The 21,611-nt window shown below is 42.9% G+C and overlaps 1 protein-coding gene across 9 annotated transcripts in view; it reads left to right on the top strand.

The window, feature by feature from the left end:
- LOC110493244 (calcium-dependent secretion activator 1) overlaps nucleotides 1-21,611 on the top strand; it is a 155,072-nt gene that overhangs the window by 110,357 nt on the left and 23,104 nt on the right. For 3 of the 9 annotated variants that reach the window (XM_036950551.1, XM_036950549.1, XM_036950550.1), the window contains 10 exons: nucleotides 89-157; nucleotides 4,331-4,437; nucleotides 5,522-5,530; nucleotides 7,353-7,509; nucleotides 12,856-12,997; nucleotides 19,491-19,646; nucleotides 19,755-19,902; nucleotides 20,809-20,883; nucleotides 20,981-21,064; nucleotides 21,453-21,485. In XM_036950551.1, the coding sequence (XP_036806446.1) occupies nucleotides 89-157; nucleotides 4,331-4,437; nucleotides 5,522-5,530; nucleotides 7,353-7,509; nucleotides 12,856-12,997; nucleotides 19,491-19,646; nucleotides 19,755-19,902; nucleotides 20,809-20,883; nucleotides 20,981-21,064; nucleotides 21,453-21,485 (980 nt within the window). Of the gene's footprint in view, nucleotides 1-88; nucleotides 158-1,075; nucleotides 1,115-4,330; nucleotides 4,438-5,521; nucleotides 5,531-7,352; nucleotides 7,510-12,855; nucleotides 12,998-19,490; nucleotides 19,647-19,754; nucleotides 19,903-20,808; nucleotides 20,884-20,980; nucleotides 21,065-21,452; nucleotides 21,486-21,611 lie in introns of all 9 variants that reach the window. The other 6 variants (XM_036950553.1, XM_036950556.1, XM_036950555.1 and 3 more) reach the window with 6 other exon arrangements.

Here is a 21,611-nt window from a genome sequence, read left to right as displayed (position 1 = left end):
CCCTATCCCCCACATGCAGCTACCCTTAGAGCTCTGACCTCTCCTCCTCTGACCCCAGCCTCTTGCATGCCCCGATCCTCTCTTGTAGGGAAAAAGAGAGAAATGTATGAGCATCCTGTCTTCTGCTTGGCGTCTCAAGTGATGGATTTAACCATTCGTGAGTACCTTCTTCATCCTGCTCCACCCTCCTCCACCCGTTCCTCCTCCTCCCCTTTCCTCAACCATCTTTTTCTATTTTCAACATCTCTCCGTTCACACGTCCCAATCCCCTCTATTACCACCATTCCTTGCTGCCCTCTTAAACTATCTCTCTCACGCTCTCGTTCTTGCTTCTCTTAAGTCCTTTTCCTTTTGATCTGTTGCTTCTGTCTGTGAAAGCCACCTGTGAGAGATCCAAGCCCATGGTCTGTGTCTGTCTGTTAGGTCCTAGCAAGGCAAGCCAGGACCAAGACTCCAACGGTCTGTGACAATCATGAGAGATCGTATCTACTGTATCTGTCAGCTTTGTTTTCTGTTCACATGCCTGTCTGTGAATTGAATGCATTTTTACTTTGCTTCTGTGTAAACCCCCCTCAGTCCTGTTGAACCATGTCTCACTGGTACAGTACATGATACAGGTACACCATACAGCTACTGTACCATAGGGAACATTGTCATGCCTTTCCCTGTTTGTATCATTTCACACTGGGGACCAGAGTGGTAAGACAACAGGAACAGGAAGTGGCAACCATAAACTGTATGTCCTGGAGTGTTTATGTTTTGTGTGTGTGTTTGTGTGTGTGTGGGTGGGTGGGGGGTTGGGGGGGGGGGGGGTGTTTGGACCACTGTCTGTATATGTTTTACTGTTTGAAGCTATATGTGTGTCTATGTCTGACTACTGGTTAACATCAGATCTGGAGAGGAGATCCCTTGGGTGAAGGGTGAAAGGTGTTGCTCAACCACTTTTTTTCCAGACTTCCACTCTATCCTGCTCTTATGCTTTCATTACTGACTATCCACTCCTCTCTCTCTTTCTCTTCCTCCCACCTTCCCTCTCTCTTCTTCTCTGCTCTCCCTATCTCCTGCTCTCTCCTAGCGGAGAAAACTCAGAAAGATAAGAAGGATCAGGATCCAGGTGACACCATCCTATATATGAGCATATCCTAACCCAGTTAGAGCCATAGCAACATAACATCTCACAGCCTTCCTGAGGCACGGCCTGGGAAGGTTCCAGGAATGTTGTGACAGAGTTATGTCTCCACACCCCTGTCCTGTATTTTCCCCTGTACCTGCACTGCATTCCAGTGATGGAGATGCAGCCCTCCCCAGTGGGTGATTGTGGTAACCCTAACTATTAAGTCCCCTCTCTAGCCCTCCTGTTAAGACCACTCATCTGTGGAGTAGCTCCACCAATGGGCCTCCTCTGAATTCTCTTAAAATGCTTCCTCTTTCCTGCAATGATGTTTCCTCTTTTCAAAAAAAAAAAAATGATGTCAAGGAGGGGAAGAAAAGAAGTGAGGGAGTGAGGAAGGGAGGAAAAGAGAAGATGGAGAGAATTAGTAAACAAATGAACGGAGAGATCAATTTTAAGACCATTCAGACCATTGCCATTGAGTATCTCACTTGTGTGATTGAAACCTGCAGAGGTAGCACAACTTTATTGCAAGCTTCAATACATGTAAGATAGCAGTTATGTGTTTGAATTCACAAGTTGTGCAATGAAAGTATCACATCCTCTGCAGATGGTGCATGAACATCTCCAATGTATTAAAATGCAATCGTTTTGAATAAAAACCTCATATCAAAGTTTGGTTACACATTATGACTGATGAAATGGTTTGGATATTCTGGCTGATATTTCCCATAATGTTATATCAATGGCAATTTTGATACATTGGAGATAAGTAAGTGAAGCAAGATGATATCATAGATCATGATAGCACATAGTCATCATCATTATTAATGTCACTTCCGACTGTTTCAGGCTCACAGTCTTGCTGGTGTCACTGTGTGAGATGTAATTGATCATTAAATGTCACTGACTGGACAGCACTCACACCTGGTTTCCCTGGTCTAAATCAGTCACGGACTAAAAAAGAAGCAGACATCCCTTATACTGTAGAATGTGGCAATACTGAGTTTCTGTTATAGAAGATCTAGATGTTTGGCCTTGCCCCTCACCTCACCTGTATCACTCCAGCACCCATGCCCCTTCATTGACCAATGGAAGAAATGCCCTTTGTGTTTGCGGGCTTTCTTTTAAACCCTCCATCCATACTGGTGACCAGACCATAATTTCAACACAGTCAGAGGCAATCCTCTGGCCACAGTCCAGTCCACAGACACCACTGGGCTTAAAGTGCTCTGCCAGTGTGTGTGCGTCACAGAGCTGTACTTCTGTACACTGCCAATTAAACCCCTGCTACTACAGAGCCTCACTAGCACAATGACAGTTGTGTGTGCTGGACAAAGAGCAGAAGCAGCGAGGAGAGGACATGGTCTTTGCCTCATTTCTTCAAGTGTAGAAGTCCACATTGTCACATTAATCTCTCCATTTTACTGGGACTGTAAAGAGGGACTGAGAAGTGCAAAATAAGTCAAGTAAGTCAGTGTTGTTGTGAAAAGTCTGTCTGACTGATTCATTAAGAAGAGATCAGGCATATGTAAAGATGTTTGACCCTCAGATGCCCTGAAGTCTGAACGAGCACCCAATATGTTATTGTATAGGCTCCTACGCAGTTCTCCAGTTACCTATGCTGACTCTCTCTCTCTCACAAATACCATCTCTTCACCATATTCATTATTATTTTCTTTATTTCAAAAGCATACATTTATGTGTAGTTTCATCGTAACCTCATTGGTCAGTTGAGATGGTTGTGTTTTGTCCCTTGGTTGTGTTTCGTAACATGATCGCTGTAGACTGAATTTGTTTCCATTGAGTAAAGTATGTGAACTAGAGGTCTTCACGGGTCCAAAGATGGATCTGGGGGCTTTCCCACCCGGGCTTGATATGCATAAATACATTTTTTTTTAAAGAGCAGAGACCCGTTCTGAATCGAGACGAAGACAACGAGATCTGTTTCGTATAGACCTGGTCGGATCCAGAGGCAGTCGGATCAGAGTGAGGGAAGCACCAGAAAAGGGATTATTTTAAGCTACTTTATTAGCCAGAGCTGATAAAACGTGAGAGGAGGGAGAAAGGCGTGTTGCTCTATCAGGCGGGGGAGGGGCCGTACTGTGAGCGAGTGACACAGGGATGAGGGCAGAAGAGACGAGACCGCAAACAACCAAGCCAATAGTGGACTAATAACTGCAATAGCTAGGTTATTTATCATCAAATATGATGACGTAGTACCTGTCTTGACTGCATCAAACTGGGAGAAGCTAGTTAAGCTAGCTAACATTAGCTAAGTAGGTTAATTAATGCTTCAGAGCATGTGCCTTCTCATCCTACAGTTACGAATAATAACTCCATTCAGAATATTAAGTAGCAGCCTACCTGTTGGCTCTTGGTCGTTGTAGCCTATCCTTGTCCTTTAACTTTTAATTGCGTCATTTTAATTCCAGCTTCCATTGATCAGATACAGTATCTCCTAACTTTTGCCCCACACGGAGGCTCTATGACTGTAGCCTATTGTCACTTTGATGACTTATGATTGGCCAACAACAAGCTCATCGATACACTCTCGTGAAAAGTAAGACCAGCAGCATACATGATGAAATGTCTCTCTCTCTCTTTCTCTCTCTATAGCAGCAGTCGCATTCGGATCTGTACAGGCCCTTCCAGACAAGTCGGTTAAGATTACACACACCTGAGACCCGTGACACTCAGACCCGTGACATTATTTAAATTCTGGAACAGGACCCACTCGGGTCTCTGGTATCCGGGTACAGGTGGATCTGTGAAGACCTCTAATGTGAACAGCAGACTGTCATTGTGTATTTTGTTCTTCGAGATGGATTTGATGTAAAAACCTGCCAATACTTGCACTCTACACTTTCTTAGTTGTTATATTTATCCTGGTTGTCACAGCTATCCTACTTAGCAGGGGGAAATGACCAGACTTCAGGGAGTGTCATTTTGCATATCACATGTTAAACTTGAGCGTCTCACATAAGAAACATTCAAAGCACAACGTTCTGCACATTTTGCATGATAACTGTGGAACTTGTCTGTTGTTTTCCCTGTTTTAATTTGTCTCATTATACCTGCATTGTTCTAGAGATGGTTGTATTACAGTGTTGCCCTAGGAGACTTGCACAACATTAGCATAAGGTTGATCAGACGTTGAGGGGAAGTTTTACAGCCATGTATCTCCCTCCATATTGACCTGTGACCTTTGTGCTTCAGAGAATGTAGGGCGCTTAGTCACCCCTGCCAAAAAGCTGGAGGACACCATACGTCTGGCCGAGCTGGTTATCGAGGTCCTCCAACAGAACGAGGAGCATCACGCAGAGGTGAGTACAGCCCACATACATAATTCCAAGGTCAGTTATTATCAGAGCAGAGTGTTAAGAACTACAGAGAACCATGGGGCATTTATTCTCTCTGACTCTGTTTAACAGGCTACAGTCACAGTCGGTACAGTATTTACATCAGTTATTTTTATCTCCATATCTCACTAGTGCATGCTAGCCAGACCGCATTGGCCTGCACGGTAAGGGGTCAAGGTGTGGGTTTAAAGGTTAAAAAGGTTGCATCACTTCTCACTCCTCCATTTCATGTGCACCAGGCATCGTTTGGGATGACAACGATGAGCAATGCAGAGTTTGACGGGGGGACTTCTGATTTGGTCACTCTGTTTCCTATACAAGCCTCCTAGAAGGGAATACCCAACAGGGCTTTAATTAAGCCAATTTAATCATATCCTAGCCTAGGCGCTATAAAGGTTTTTGTGGTGATGTCACAAGTTGCTCTTCCTGTAATTGAGGTTGATCCCAACATAAGTTGCATGGTGCTGGTAGAGCAGTGTAGTGTAGTGTAGTGTAGAGCAGTGTAGTGTAGAGCAGTGTAGTGTAGTGTAGTGTAGAGCAGTGTAGTGTAGAGCAGTGTAGTGTAGTGCAGTGTAGTGTAGAGCAGTGTAGTGTAATGCAGTGTAGTGTAGTGTAGGTTGGGTGTGATGATGATTCAGACTACCTTCCTGTTGTTCACACTGCATTTGTACTCTTTCTGGAAACATGAAGAGAATTTACAGACCTCAGTGACCCATTTTTAAACACCAAATGTGTCTATTGATTATGTGAAGGCTAGGCCAAGTGCATGGTTTTCCTCATGCACATTATGTTTACTCACAAAAGAGAATGTTGACATATTTCTTAATAGACGTTGAGCTCTTGAGTATGGTTTGTCAATTAAACTATCATTTGTTTTTTCTCCATTGGTTTGGATCATGTCTTTCTTTCACTGTCATCATCACATATTTCCTGCCAACTAACCATTAGATGGAAAAAGTCAACACAGAGATGTGAACAGAAGTATACCTGACTTAATCCCTTCCTGTTCTCTTATTGTTTGTTTTGTTTGCGGGGAATGTTCGGACAGGGCAAAGAGGTATGTGATGGATCCTCAAATCCTGATAACATGACCCCCAACCCCTGCCGCCCCCCCACCTGCCATGACCCCTAACCGCAGTCACCCCCCACTTGCCATGACCCCTAACCCCTGCCACCCTCTACCTCCCATATTATGTGATGTACTGATGATGCCAAATGCCCAGGGATGATCTTAACTGTTCCCATCTCTCTTCCTAGTAATAGCCTTGTACCCCAACTTCTTCCCTTATACTTGTTTTCAGCCCATCCTGGAGAGTTGTGCTTGTGCAGCCCAAAGGGTTGCATATGGTGATAAAGCAAACCTCAACAAGCACTGTGGCAGTGTCCCTGTCTATCATACTCAGATCCCTCCCACTGAAACCCCCCCCCCCCAACCACATCACATCGCCCCCACCCCTCCCGGTCTGGTGCAGTTTTATCTGTCCACCCCAACTGCCACAGCCAACTCTGGTCCCATCCTGTCAGTGAAAGGCCTGCTCTGTGGTGCTGTGTGTTTGGGGAAAGCTGTGTGACAGGTAAGAGAGGTGATCCAGTCACCTCCACCCAACAAGCTGATCCTCCTCCATTGTAGACCTGATTACTCTCAATGGAAAAGCATGACATTTGTCTGAGGTAACGTGACCCGTCTGTCCCCTCTTGCATTTCTCAAAATGCTTTGTTGTGTGAATTTTCCCATCGGAAATTAACACCAACAACATCAGTAGACCAGCATAACCAGAAATAGACACATCTTCCACTCCTTCTCAACCCAGTACCCTCAGTCACCTCATCCATGTACCAATCAGTTTGAGTCAATTCCATTATTATTCAAGTAATTTGGCAAATCTAGTAATGTTTCAGTGTATAGGGTATGCCATGGCGAATACAGTTCAGGAATTGACGAATGGAAATTAAACCAACCCTAACTATTACCCAATTTAGCAGCCAATGTGAAGAATCAGTAGATGAATCCTCCCACTGCTTGAGGCCTGTAATGACAGTTTTATTTATTGTTATGAGCCTCTCCATTTTGACCCTGAGTCTGTTGCTGGTTGTTGCTGGCGCTGTCATGGCAACCGTCCCATGCCAGAGTGCATGACGCCCATGGGAACATTCACATCACAGAGGTGTGACGATGTGAATGGCTGATGGCCAAGTCCTCCACTGGCCCAGAGGACCACGGGCAGGGAGAGGGGGAGCATGGGAGGATGAGTGTTAACCTGCATGAGACCAGCCTGTTCCAGACTCTGTCACTCCACTGATTCTGTCTATCCTATGGGGAGGCTCTGAGCAGCTCTGTATGAATGACTTAGTCAAGGAGCCGTATCTATGCAGTTCTCTGTGTCTCTCTCTGTGGTCCAACAGAACAGCGCACGTTTAGCCGTGCTCGAGTGCAGAACTTAAACACTACGCTCAAAGCTGTAAAGTGTCCCCCAGAGATCTCTGTGTGATGCCTCAGAGGTGACAACTTGACTCTTATTGTGAAGAAAAGAGCCCTTATATAGATCGGTGGAGTAACATTATCTTCCTTTCCTCTCTAGAGAATGACACTTTGAGGCTTGTATTATAGTTGCATACTCTTATCCTCAATTTGTTTGTCTCTCTATCTTTGTCTATTTCTCCACCTGCCTCCCTTTTCCCCTCTTTCATCCTCTATTTGTTTTTCATCAAACTTTTTCTGCACATTCCTCTCGTTCTCTCTTCCGTGTATCTCTTTCTTTCATACCCCTTCCTCTCCTTTCTCTTTTTCTATGTATTCCTCTCTTCTCTTTCATTCTACACTCTCTCCCCATCTCTCTGTTTTCTCTCTCTCGCTCTCTCCTTCACTCCTCTCTCTCTAGGCATTTGCGTGGTGGTCAGACCTGATGGTGGAGCATGCCGAGACCTTCTTGTCTCTGTATGCAGTGGACATGGATGCTGCACTGGAGGTTCAGCCCCCTGACAGCTGGGACAGCTTCCCTCTCTTCCAGTTGCTCAATGACTTTCTGAGGACCGACTGTGAGTGACTCCAACCCCAGCCCAGGCCCTGAACCAAGGCTACAATATGAACAAACACATACAGCGTTTAGCACTCCCGAACCATACAGCACATACAGCACACAGTCTGGAGCATTCATGACACATAGGACTGGGTTTTTATTGAATGTTCATTGTGGTTGATCTTGGCGAACTGGAGAAACTAAAACCTAGTGTTGAGATCCAATTTGAGGAGAATATGTTCCGATCTAATATTACTTTCACACTGCATGATCCTTTCTGCATTTGACTCCAGTGTAATGAAACGGATGAAGGTAATTGAGAGAACAATGCAGCACTGTGGGAGCTTCTTACTAAGACCTGAAACTAAAATTGAAATGGTTGCTGTGGGCCCTGTAATTATTCGGTGCATGTGACAAATAAAATTAATGAACTGTAGTTGCCGTAGGAGCGCTGTCCAGGGTTCTGGAAGCATGCGTCAGAAGAGAAACACTTACCACTGCCTTTGTGAAGTGAACCTGCACTGGGCTAATTGTCCCAGGGGAATGTCTCATTCTAGTTTGTCAGCCCGGAGTCTGGAAGAATGTAATGTAGTCTGTTGTTCACCTGCAGTGGCTTAATGGACTTGGACTGGAACAGCTTGTTATACTCACTTGTTACTGCTGCACAATTGGCCACATTCATTGTTGGATTTTTTTTTGAAACAGCTGATTGGTTATTCACATTGCAATGATCATAGAAACAAGAAAATCTGGAGACCGGCCAAAAATAAGGGTGAAATTAATGGTATTTTGATAAATGATAAATTGACATTTATCCTCTACGGGATCGGTGTCCCCCAGCGGGACGATTGAGCTAACGTAGGCTAATGTGATTAGCATGAGGTTGTAAGTAACAAAATAAAATCCCAGGACATAGACATATCTGATATGGGCAAAAATCTTAAATTCTTGTTAATCTAACTGCACTGTCCAATTTACAGTAGCTATTACAGTGAAAGTGTACCATGCTATTGTTTGAGGACAGTGCACAATTCTGAACTTGAAAATGTATTAATAAACCAATTAGGCACATTTGGGCAGTCTTGATACAACATGTTGAACAGATATGCAGTGGTTCATTGGATCAGTCTAAAACTTTCCACACTGCTTCCATCTAGTGGCCAACATCTAAATTGCACCTGGGCTGGAATAATACATTATGGCCTTTCTCTTGCATTTTAAATATGGTACAAAAAAATGAATGTTTTTCTTTGTATTATCTTTTACCAGATCTAATGTGTTATGTTCTCCTGCATTCATTTCCACAAACTTCATGATATATTAGATTTCATAGTGTACACTTTGCATACAGTATGTTTGATGGACTGTAGCATACACAGATGGACTAATCCCATGTAATACTAGTAATTCTGATTTCCATGACTTTGACAGTATAGTTGGAAATGTAAACCTGCCACCATGATATCAACCATCCATCTCCCTCAGGCTTCTCCAGTGGTTTACAGGAGCACAATAACACAGTACACACACAGAGCCGCATCCCAATACTACCAAACCATACCACAGGGGAATTTTACATGGAAGGTCATTTGTTTTGTCTCCCTGAAGCAGCTAGCTTATGTGTCATGAAATCGCCTTAGCACCAGATAGGCGCCAAAGTCGGACACCATTCAAGCAGTTAATGAGGTCTAAAACAGTGGTGGCAGGGAGTAGGGCGAGCCCTGCATCCTCACTCCTGGACAAATACATCGAAGTGTACAGCAGCCACTCAAGTGGCTAATTGGAGAGCGACAATCAGGGAACAAAATAAACATTGCACCTACTGTGTATCATCGACCTTGACTTCTATACACGAGCACACACACACACACACACACACACACACACATTGAGCGCCAAAGGGATAAAGAGGAAAACAGACCCACTGTTTGGAGCCATGAGCCATCGCATTAACACACACTGGCCTCCATTTTATCTCCCTTGGTCTGTGATAGCGTTGCCTTTTTACCAGTTGAATCTAGACGAAACTTGCCTGGTCTAAAATATATACAGTGCCTTGCGAAAGTATTCGGCCCCCTTGAACTTTGCAACCTTTTGCCACATTTCAGGCTTCAAACATAAAGATATAAAACTGTATTTTTTTGTGAAGAATCAACAACAAGTGGGACACAATCATGAAGTGGAACGACATTTATTGGATATTTCAAACTTTTTTAACAAATCAAAAACTGAAAAATTGGGCGTGCAAAATTATTCAGCCCCCTTAAGTTAATACTTTGTAGCGCCACCTTTTGCTGCGATTACAGCTGTAAGTCGCTTGGGGTATGTCTCTATCAGTTTTGCACATCGAGAGACTGAATTTTTTTCCCATTCCTCCTTGCAAAACAGCTCGAGCTCAGTGAGGTTGGATGGAGAGCATTTGTGAACAGCAGTTTTCAGTTCTTTCCACAGATTCTCGATTGGATTCAGGTCTGGACTTTGACTTGGATATTCTAACACCTGGATATGTTTATTTTTGAACCATTCCATTGTAGATTTTGCTTTATGTTTTGGATCATTGTCTTGTTGGAAGACAAATCTCCGTCCCAGTCTCAGGTCTTTTGCAGACTCTATCAGGTTTTCTTCCAGAATGGTCCTGTATTTGGCTCCATCCATCTTCCCATCAATTTTAACCATCTTCCCTGTCCCTGCTGAAGAAAAGCAGGCCCAAACCATGATGCTGCCACCACCATGTTTGACAGTGGGGATGGTGTGTTCAGCTGTGTTGCTTTTACGCTAAACATAACGTTTTGCATTGTTGCCAAAAAGTTCAATTTTGGTTTCATCTGACCAGAGCACCTTCTTCCACATGTTTGGTGTGTCTCCCAGGTGGCTTGTGGCAAACTTTAAACAACACTTTTTATGGATATCTTTAAGAAATGGCTTTCTTCTTGCCACTCTTCCATAAAGGCCAGATTTGTGCAATATACGACTGATTGTTGTCCTATGCACAGAGTCTCCCACCTCAGCTGTAGATCTCTGCAGTTCATCCAGAGTGATTATGGGCCTCTTGGCTGCATCTCTGATCAGTCTTCTCCTTGTATGAGCTGAAAGTTTAGAGGGACGGCCAGGTCTTGGTAGATTTGCAGTGGTCTGATACTCCTTCCATTTCAATATTATCGCTTGCACAGTGCTCCTTGGGATGTTTAACCTTTCTGATCTCCCCATCCCGGATCCGGGATCGTGAATACAGACTCAAGCTCATTACCATAACGCAACGTTAACTATTCATGAAAATCGCAAATGAAATGAAATAAATATGCTAGCTCTCAAGCTTAGCCTTTTGTTAACAACACTGTCATCTCAAATTTTCAAAATATGCTTCTCAACCATTGCAAAACAAGCATTTGTGTAACAGTATTGATGGCTAACGTAGCATTTAGCATTAGCATTCAGCTGGCAACATTTACACAAAAAAACAGAAAAGCATTCAAATAAAATCATTTACCTTTGAAGAACTTCAGATGTTTTCAATGAGGAGACTCTCAGATAGCAAATGTTCAGTTTTTCCTGAAAGATTATTTGTTTAGGATAAATCGCTCCGTTTTCTGCGTCACGTTTAGCTATGAAAAAACCCCTGTATCCAGGATTGTGTAAATCTATCAGCAAGCTCATTAGCATAACACAACGTTAACTATTCATGAAAATCGCAAATGAAATGAAAGAAATATGCCATCTCTCAAGCTTAGCCTTTTGTAAACAACACTGTCATCTCAGATTTTCAAAATATGCTTCTCAACCATAGGAAAACAATCATTTGTGTAAAAGTAGCTAGCTAGCGTTAGCATTTAGCGTTAGCATTTAGCGTTAGCATTTAGCGTTAGCATTAGCGTTAGCATCCAGCACGCAACATTTCAACAAAAACATAAAAGCCTTCAAATAAAATCATTTACCTTTGAAGAACTTCTGATGTTTTCAATGAGGATACTCTCAGTTAGATAGCAGATGCTCAGTTTTTCCAAAAAGATTATTTGTGTATTAGAAATAGCTCCGTTTTATACATCACATTTGGCTACCAAAAAAAATCCGAAAATTCAGTCCTCAAAACGCGAACTTTTTTCCAAATTAACTCCATAATATCGACTGAAAACATGGCAAACGTTGTTTAGAATCAATCATCAAGGTGTTTTTCACATATCTCTTCATTGATACATCGTTCTTGGACACATGGTTTCTCCCCTAAATCAAATGGAAAAGTACGAGCAGCTGGCAATTGCGCACCGAATTCCACGCAGGACACCAGGCGGACACTTGGAAAATGTAGTCTCTTATGGTCAATCTTCCAATGATATGCCTACAAATACGTCACAATGCTGCTAAGACCTTGGGCAAACGACAGAAAGTGTAGGCTCATTCCTTGCGCAATCACAGCCATATAAGGAGACAATGGAAAACAGAGCTTCAGAAATTCTGCTAATTCCTGGTTGATGCATCATCTTGGTTTCGCCTGTAGAATGAGTTCTGGGGCACTTACAGACAAAATCTTTGCAGATTCTGAAACTTCAGAGTGTTTTCTTTCCAAAACTGTCAAGAATATGCATAGTCGAGCATATTTTCGTGACAAAATATCGCGCTTAAAACGGGAACGTTTTTTATCCAAAAATGAAATAGCGCCCCTAGAGATCTAACAGGTTAAAGCTTGGGAAATCTTTTTGTATCCAAATCCGGCTTTAAACTTCTTCACAACAGTATCTCGGACCTGCCTGGTGTGTTCCGTGTTCTTCATGATGCTCTCTGCGCTTTTAACGGACCTCTGAGACTATCACAGTGCAGGTGCATTTATACGGAGACTTGATTACACACAGGTGGATTGTATTTATCATCATTAGTCATTTAGGTCAACATTGGATCATTCAGAGATCCTCACTGAACTTCTGGAGAGAGTTTGCTGCACTGAAAGTAAAGGGGGCTGAATAATTTTGCACGCCCAATTTTTCAGTTTTTGATTTGTTAAAAAAGTTTGAAATATCCAATAAATGTCGTTCCACTTCATGATTGTGTCCCACTTGTTGTTGATTCTTCACAAAAATATACAGTTTTATATCTTTATGTTTGAAGCCTGATATGTGGCAAAAGGTCGCAAAGTTCAAGGGGGCCGAATACTTTCGCAAGGCACTGTATATATATAAAATGTATATATATCAGATATACAAAAGAGAGAAAATCTGGTATAGCGAGCTAGACTAATATTAATATGATTTATTTTAGACAAGTTTTTTTTGCTCATTATTATCAAGGGTGCCTATCATTTTGGAGGTGACTGTTCCGATGGTGTTACATTTGAATGAATGACTTCACCTGACCTATATGCTCTGTCCTGTCTCAGATAACCTGTGCAATGGGCAGTTCCACAAACACCTGCAGGACCTATATGCCCCACTGGTGGTGCGATATGTGGACCTCATGGAGTCATCCATCGCCCAGTCCATCCACAGGGGCTTCGAGAGAGAGTCCTGGGAGCCTGTCAAGTAAGGACACCCCTAATATCAACACCCCATTGAAATGGTTACATAGCCCGGATGCTACTGTTTCTGCATTCAAGTAGAAATCGACTGATACCCAGGCTAGTCATAATGCAGTATAGACATACTGTATAGGTAGATGCTAATATCTTCAGTTTTCAAACTTGAATTACTGTCAATGTTTTCAGGCTTTCCTGTTCATGTTAACAGAAATATTCTGATAATGTTTTGGTAATCATGTGTACCATATATTTGTACATTAAATATGTTGATATCCACACATGAAGTATGTCTACTTGTGGGCAATTGTGTAAAAAAATAAACTTTGTTTTTATTTAACCTTTATTTAACCAGGTAGGCTAGTTGAGAACAAGTTCTCATTTGCAACTGCGACCTGGCCAAGATAAAGCGCAGCTATTCGACACATACAACAACACAGAGTTACACATGGAATAAACAAAACATACAGTCAATAATAGAGTAGAACAAAAGAAAACAAAAAGTCTATATACAGTGAGTGCAAAGGAGGTAAGTTAAGGAAATAAATAGGCCATGGTGGCGAAGTAATTACAATATAGCAATTAAACACTGGAATGGTAGATCGGCAGAAGATGAATGTGCAGATAGAGATACTGGGGTGCAAAGGACCAAAATAAATAAATACCAGTATGGGGATGAGGTAGGTAGATAGATGGGCTGTTTACAGATGGGCTATGTACAGGTGCAGTGATCTGTAAGCTGCTCTGACAGCTGGTGCTTAAAGCTAGTGAGGGAGATGTGAGTCTCCAGCTTCAGAGATTTTTGCAATTTGTTCCAGTCATGGGCAGCAGAGAACTGTAAGGAAAGACGACCAAAGGAGGAATTGGCTTTGAGGGTGACCAGTGAGATATACCTGCTGGAGCGCATGCTACTAGTGGGTGCTACAATGGTGACCAGTGAGATGAGATAAGGCGGGGCTTTACCTAGCAGAGACTTGTAGATAACCTGTAGCCAGTGGGTTTGGCGACGAGTATGAAGCGAGGGCCAACCAACGAGAGAGTACAGGTCACAATGGTGGGTAGTGTATGGGGCTTTGGTGACAAAACGGATGGCACTGTGATAGACTGCATCCAGTTTGTTGAGTAGAGCGTTGGAGGCTATTTTATAGATGACATCACCGAAGTCGAGGATCGGTAGGATGGTCAGTTTTACGAGGGTAAGTTTGGCAGCATGAGTGAAGGATGCTTTGTTGCTATATAGGAAGCTGATTCTAGATTTAATTTTGGATTGGAGATGCTTAATGTGAGTCTGGAAGGAGAGTTTACAGTCTAACCAAACACCCATGTATTTGTAGTTATCCACGTATTCTAAGTCAGAGCCGTCCAGAGTAGTGATGCCGGACGGGCGGGCAGGTGTGGGCAGTGATCGATGGAATAGCATGCATTTAGTTTTATTTGCATTTAAGAGCAGTTGGAGGCCACGGAAGGAGAGTTGTATGGCATTGAAGCTTGTCTGGAGGTTAGTTAACACAGTGTCCAAGGAGGGGCCAGAAGTATACAGAATGGTGTCGTCTGCGTAGAGGTGGATCAGCGAATCACCAGCAGCAAGAGCAACATCATTGATGTATACAGAAAAGAGAGTTGACCCGAGAATTGAACCCTGTGGCACACCCATAGAGACTGTCAGAGGTCCGGACAACAGGCCCTCCGATTTAACACCCTGAACTCGATCAGAGAAGTAGTTGGTAAACCAGACGAGACAATCATTTGAGAAACCAAGCCTGTCGAGTTTGCCAATAAGAATGTTGTGATTGACAGAGTCGAAAGCCTTGGCCAGGTCGATGAATACGGCTGCACAGTAATGTCTCTTATGGTGGTTATGATGTCGTTTAGAAACTTGAGCGTGGCTGAGGTGCACCCATGACCAGATCTGAAACCAGATTGCATAGCGGAGAAGGTACGGTGGGATTCGAAATGGGCAGTAATCTGTTTGTTAACTTGGCTTTCGAAGACCTTAGAAAGACAGGGTAGGATAGATATAGGTCTGTAGCAGTTTGGGTCTAGACTGTCACCCCCTTTGAAGAGGGGGATGACCGCGGCAGCTTTCCAATCTTTGGGAATCTCAGACGATACCAAAAGAGAGGTTGAACAGGCTAGTAATAGGGGTTGCAACAATTTTGGCAGATAATTTTAGAAAGAGAGGGTCCAGATTGTCTAGCCCGGCTCATTTGTTGGGGTCCAGATTTTGCAGCTCTTTCAGAACATCAGCTATCTGGATTTGGGTAAAGGAGAAATAGTGGGGGCTTTGGCGGGTTGCTGTGGAGGGTGCCGGGCAGTTGACCGGGGTAGGGGTAGCCATGTGGAAAGCATGGCCAGCCGTAGAGAAATGCTTGTTGAAATTGTCAATTATAGTGGATTTATCAGTGGTGACAGTGTTTCCTAGCCTCAGAGCAGTGGGCAGCTGGGAGGAGGTTGTGTTACTTATTAGTAAGTATTAACACAATTATTTACTATATATTTATTTATATTTGTCCATATTGCAGGTAAGATCATCTGAAAATATTGTCGGAAACATGTTTCTTGAGTGTTTCCCTAGAGCAGGTGTCAAACTCATTCCATGAAGGACCGACCGTCTGCGTGTTTTCACTCCTCCCTTGTACTTGATTGATGAATTAAGGTCACCAATTAGTAAGAAACTCACCTGGTTGTCTAGGTCTTAATTTGATAGTGAAAAACCCTGCCCTGGAGTATTCATATGGTACCCCTTGTATGAATGACATTGCAGTTTGTTGTCACCATATGTTGAGTTGTCATAAGTCAACTATCTTTTGTCATTAGTCTCTTCAATGCTGATAGGATACACTTTACACATTATTTGTCACCATTAGATTTGCCTCTTCAATTCAATGCAAAGATACCCTTACTTGTTTAATTTCAATAACATATTTTTTGTGCTAATTTGCTAATTTGTTTTGCTAATTTCCTCACCAATTTTATTTGTTTTCCTTGGCATTGCTTTTATCTAGTTTGTTTCACTTTCCCTTTTAAAACACATCCACATTACCAGTTACAGGAAAAAAATATATATTCTGTTTGTTTCTACACAAGAGCCTAAGAAGTAATCTGCCTGATTTGAATCTACCAAATGTCAACATCCAAATGCCCAAAGTAACAAATCTACCGCCAGTTAGCTTCCCAACAATGCCTAGCTTTTCTACACCCAACTGGATTGCAACTACATGTGACTCAGTGTGTATTGAGTCTCTGTTGGAGCCTGAAACATGAAACATGCACATGATATGTTCTTGGCATGAACATATCACATGTCCTCTGGGACGCTGGCTGTCTGGCTTAACTTCTGAAGATGGACAGAAATTTCCAACAGTCTTAATTTCGATGGGGTCAGCTCTGGCCTAAGGGATTTTGCAACAATTTCATTGATTTTAGCGCGTTACAGTTCATATGAGAAAATCAGTCAATTGAATATATTCATTAGGCCCTAATCTATGGAATTCACATGACTGGGAATACAGATATGCATTTTTTGATCACAGATACCTTTAAAAAAAAATGGGTCTCACAATGGGCCTCAGGTTCTCGTCATGGTATTTTTGTGCATTCAAATTGCCATCTATAAAATGCAATTGTGTTCGTTATCCGTAGCTTATGACTACCCATAACATAACCCCACCCCCACAATGGGGCACTCTGTTGACATCAGCTAAGAACTCTCCCACACAACACCTTACATGTGGTCTGGGGTTATGAGGCCAGTTGGACGTACTGCCAAATTCCCTAAAACGACGTTGGAGGCGACTTATGGTAGAGAAATTAACATTAAATTCTCTGGAAACAGCTCTGGTGGACATTCCTGCTGTCAGCATGCCAATTGCACGCTCCCTCAAAACTTAACATCTGTGGCATTGAGTTGTGTGACAAAACTGCACATTTTAGAGTTGACTTGTATTGTCCCCAGCACAAGGTGCACCTGTGTAATGATCATGCTGTTTAATCATTTTATTGATATGCCACACCGGTCAGTTGGATGGATTATCTTGGCAAAGCTGAAATGCTCACTAACAGGGATGCAAACAAATTTGAGCACATTTGAGACAAATACCTTTTTGTGCGTACGGAAAATTTCTGCAATATTTTATTTAAGCTCATATGGGACCAACACTTTACATGTTGCGTTTTTTTTTTTAGTATAGTTAGCTCATGGCAGCTACTCCACTATGGGTTACAATAAAACTTTGGCTGTGGTAAACATTGTAGTCAATTAATCAAATTTAATATATCGCATTTTATTCATACAATAGTTTATAAAACCTAACATGCCTAACTTGCAGAAGTTGGAGAGCTTTGATCAGCCCTTGGTCTCCTGGGGTGTGTCTTTACTGAGGCATGAGCCTCTCAGATACACTCCTACTCTAATGCAGAGCATGTTAACTCATTCACCACATGATAATGATCCCCCTTTGTTATCGACGGAAAATGACATTTCCCATTTCATTAGTGAGTCTGTCAGTTGTAAAACTCCATGTCTACCTGTTAGCTCTGAGCGCTCCTCCAGGGGGACCTGGAGGGAGAAAGCGTAAAGATAATTGCAAATCTACAGTATGTTTAGATATGGTGATCTAAAGCACTTATCCTGCACCTTGAGCTACACCTGATACATTATCTATCCCACTTCCCAAACCAGAGTGAAACATATTCAGCATCTACTACTAAAAGTCTGTGTCTGTGTGTGCGTGTGTGTGAGAACAGACTGAGACCCTGGCTGTCGCCAAGTTTTGGATTCCAAGTCCCCGGTTTGATACCTTGTAAATGAGCACTCAACAGCCAATGAGATGAAGCGGAAGTCTCGTCCCAAAGTTGCCTCTGAAGTAAAACTAATCGCAACCACCTTTCACCTCCATCATTATTAAAGGAATACATTTTCTGTCAAAGATAGTCCTAATCTAGACGCAGGTTTACTATCCTGTAAATAAGCCAGAAAGATACAACTCACCTCAAAACTCTCAAATACCTCATTTACACAAGCACATGGTTGATAATTAGGAAAAAACAAGCTTAGCCAATTCTAAAATATGTAGTTAAACACTGCCAGTGATCTGATGTTCTGTTGCCAGGGCCCCAGTTGTCCCAGTGATCTGATGTTCTGTTGCCACGGCCCCAGTTGTCCCAGTGATCTGATGTGCTGTTGCCAGGGCTCCAGTTGTCCCAGTGATCTGATGTTCTGTTGCCAGGGCCCCAGTTGTCCCAGTGATCTGATGTTCTGTTGCCAGGGCTCCAGTTGTCCCAGTGATCTGATGTTCTGTTGCCAGGGCCCCAGTTGTCCCAGTGATCTGATGTGCTGTTGCCAGGGCTCCAGTTGTCCCAGTGATCTGATGTTCTGTTGCCAGGGCCCCAGTTGTCCCAGTGATCTGATGTTCTGTTGCCAGGGCCCCAGTTGTCCCAGTGATCTGATGTTCTGTTGCCAGGGCCCCAGTTGTCCCAGTGATCTGATGTTCTGTTGCCAGGGCCCCAGTTGTCCCAGTGATCTGATGTGCTGTTGCCAGGGCTCCAGTTGTCCCAGTGATCTGATGTTCTGTTGCCAGGGCCCCAGTTGTCCCAGTGATCTGATGTTCTGTTGCCAGGGCCCCAGTTGTCCCAGTGATCTGATGTTCTGTTGCCTGGACCCCAGTTGCCCCAGTGTTGTTGTTCTATCGGCAGCCATGTTCATGCCAAGGCCCTAGCATGGGGAGTGTGGTTAAAGTAGGCAGTGTTTCGAAAGGGAGAGCTTTTCATTTTTCTCCTACAGCATGTGTTTGAACTGAATGGTGGAAAGACACAAATATATTTTTAAGCTGATTAAAAAACAACAGAATGGAATCATGGAAAATGATACACCATTATTAAACGAGGCCAAACCAAAGCCAGAGTTTAAAAGTGTTGTTTGTTTCTTTCCATCATATCCCTCTGACCTCCAGTCTGTGGAAGGGAGGTCAGATCCCTGTTTACCCTGTGTTGCAGCTCTTACCTATGGGTACTAGCTGTCAGGAGGCCCCTGTGTGGCTGGAGAGAGCTGCTCTCTCTATTTAAACGGTTTAGGGGAAGGGGACAGGGAGTGGGACAGTCTCCTTCACAGCATCGGAAAGCAACCCCACCCTTCATAGTGTTTTTCCAGAGTTTACTAACTAACTGACCAACCTACAGTGTGCATGGACCCCTACTCTTTCCCTTGTTCTAATAATCACTCAACTCACTGTGATTATTGATTGGTCAAATACATATTCATGTCTGTCTATGTTTGGTACCTTGGAGAACACAATTCATAGAACCACATTGGCCAGGAACAGATCGACGATAGTGTTTTTCATTCAAAATATTTTAACCCATCAGTAAATGTTAAAAGATAACCGAAATAAATGGAATTCTGAGACCTGGATTTGCCCCATCCTCTTTGACCCTTGATGTAGTCTTTTACCCCCCATGTTAGGTACCAGTGCTATAACCTTTGCCCTGTGATTCCTGTCCAGTAACGGCTCGGGGACGTCAGAGGACCTGTTCTGGAAGCTGGACGCTCTACAGACCTTCATCAGAGACCTGCATTGGCCTGAGGAGGAGTTTGGCAAACACCTGGAGAGTAGGCTGAAACTCATGTCCAGCGACATGATTGAGTCCTGCATCAAACGGTGAGAGGACGGGCCTGAATGAGACACTTGCTTACCCACAATGTGTGTGTGTAATTGTGTGTATGTGTATAGTTTTGCAACCTCTCTCCTTAATCTCCTTGTCTCCAGGACACGGGCGGCCTTTGAAGCCAAGCTCCAGAAGAGCAGTCGGACCACAGACTTCCGGGTGCCTCAGTCCATCTGCACCATGTTCAACGTGATGGTAGATGCAAAGGCCCAGTCAGCCAAGCTGTGTGCCATGGAGCTGGGACAGGAGGTACAGTAGGCCTTCTATCAGACATACAATACCATCTTGTATCAGTCCACCTCCACAGCCTCACACCAACATGCATGTGTTACACAGTGTTACACAGTGTTTGAATCAGTGTAAAGTTTTCACCTATTATATTCCAGAGGGAATATAATGTTTATGATTCTATTGATGTCTAATAGTGATATCTCGGATATATCACAGAGCATGTGGAACTGGATATGCAGATCAGTTATCCACCGTGGATCAGTACCAAGGCACTTTGGGAAAATCATTTTTTGCTCACCAACTGTTTGCTAGATGTGTATTCTCTTAATTGCATGGATTCAAGAGCTCCAGCTCACTTAAGATCAACATTTCTATGTTGCTATTTCTTTCTATATGCACATATTATGTAATGGTGTGCTAATACAATACATTTTGTATAGTAGTACATACTGTATAAGCATTTCTGTCAAGGTTTTCACTTGCAAATTTTTTCAATGGCACTTACCGCGATTATTTTCTCTATTCTGTGAACGTTTGTTAGAGATTGGTTAAGCGTGGCTAACAATTCAATTGAAATCTCACCCCTGGTTCCCAAATGTAGAATTAGCCGCCATTGCAGTCTTCCCCAGTCTTCCGATACTTTTTGTTTTGATTTCATTAACATATGTGTAGATGCTACTGAATATACATGGAGTAGATGTGAGAGTCTTCATATCCGCACAACCTAGAGACAGGTACCAATTACCAGAGCAGAATGAATTAGTCAGAGGTCTTTTACATGGCTCACGTGGAGACATAAGAATGCTGTCACACTACTGATTAGCATATTGGCCTACTGTGAGACCTGGTAGCAACAAACAGAAGGGGAGGGAAGGTAGGAAATCTGGACTTGACATTGTCACTAACATGTCTCTTTCCTTACAGAGACAGTACCATTCCCAAATTGATGCTCTCATAGAGGAGACTGTGAAGGAGATGATCACCTTACTAGTAGCAAAGGTGCTGTTACTGTCTTACTCATATCTGAAAGTGATATGACATGAATGTTGTTTTTAATGTGTTGGACTTGCCAGTAACACAACTCCCTGTCTGTCAGTTTGTGGTCATTCTAGATAGTGTGCTAGCCAAACTGTCCAGATACGACGAGGGCACTCTCTTCTCCTCCTTCCTCTCTTTCACAGTAAGAATGCACTCCTTCTCTCATTCCCCTCTTTCTCAGTGTACACTGCATACAGAACTGGACCCTGATCTTGTAATTATTTTATTAGTCATAGGGTAGGAATAGTCTTGTTCAAATAATGTACAGCTTTTCCCTCAGTTTTCTCATGATAACACTCCCACTGCAGGAACAGGTTTTCGTAGGTTTCCTGAACATTGTTATAGAAGTCTAATTAACTTCTGAGTACACTTTGCAACTACATTTCCTGATATGACTGACTTAATGAGCATACTGCAGTCACACACTGAAGCTACACTCACATGAAACAGCTTTTGTAATGAAAGGAAGCTGCACAGTTGGACTCTCAAGTCTTTCCTTTTCACCTAATCTCTCTCTGTCTCATTTCAAGGTGAAAGCTGCCTCAAAGTATGTGGATGTACCTGTAAGTGAAAATAGTGTTGTTATCAGTTCTTGTGTTTCTCTTATCCCAGTCCAAGTGTGTGTGCGTGCATATGAGCCATTCTTGTATTTATTTTATCTTGCCATGGTTTTCCATAGAGTCTCAGGA

Source organism: Oncorhynchus mykiss, chromosome 17 (assembly GCF_013265735.2).
Source record: "Oncorhynchus mykiss isolate Arlee chromosome 17, USDA_OmykA_1.1, whole genome shotgun sequence".
NCBI classification, from domain to species: domain Eukaryota; kingdom Metazoa; phylum Chordata; class Actinopteri; order Salmoniformes; family Salmonidae; genus Oncorhynchus; species Oncorhynchus mykiss.
Note: the sequence above shows the minus strand (reverse complement) of the source record. Positions and strands in the feature narration are given on the sequence as shown.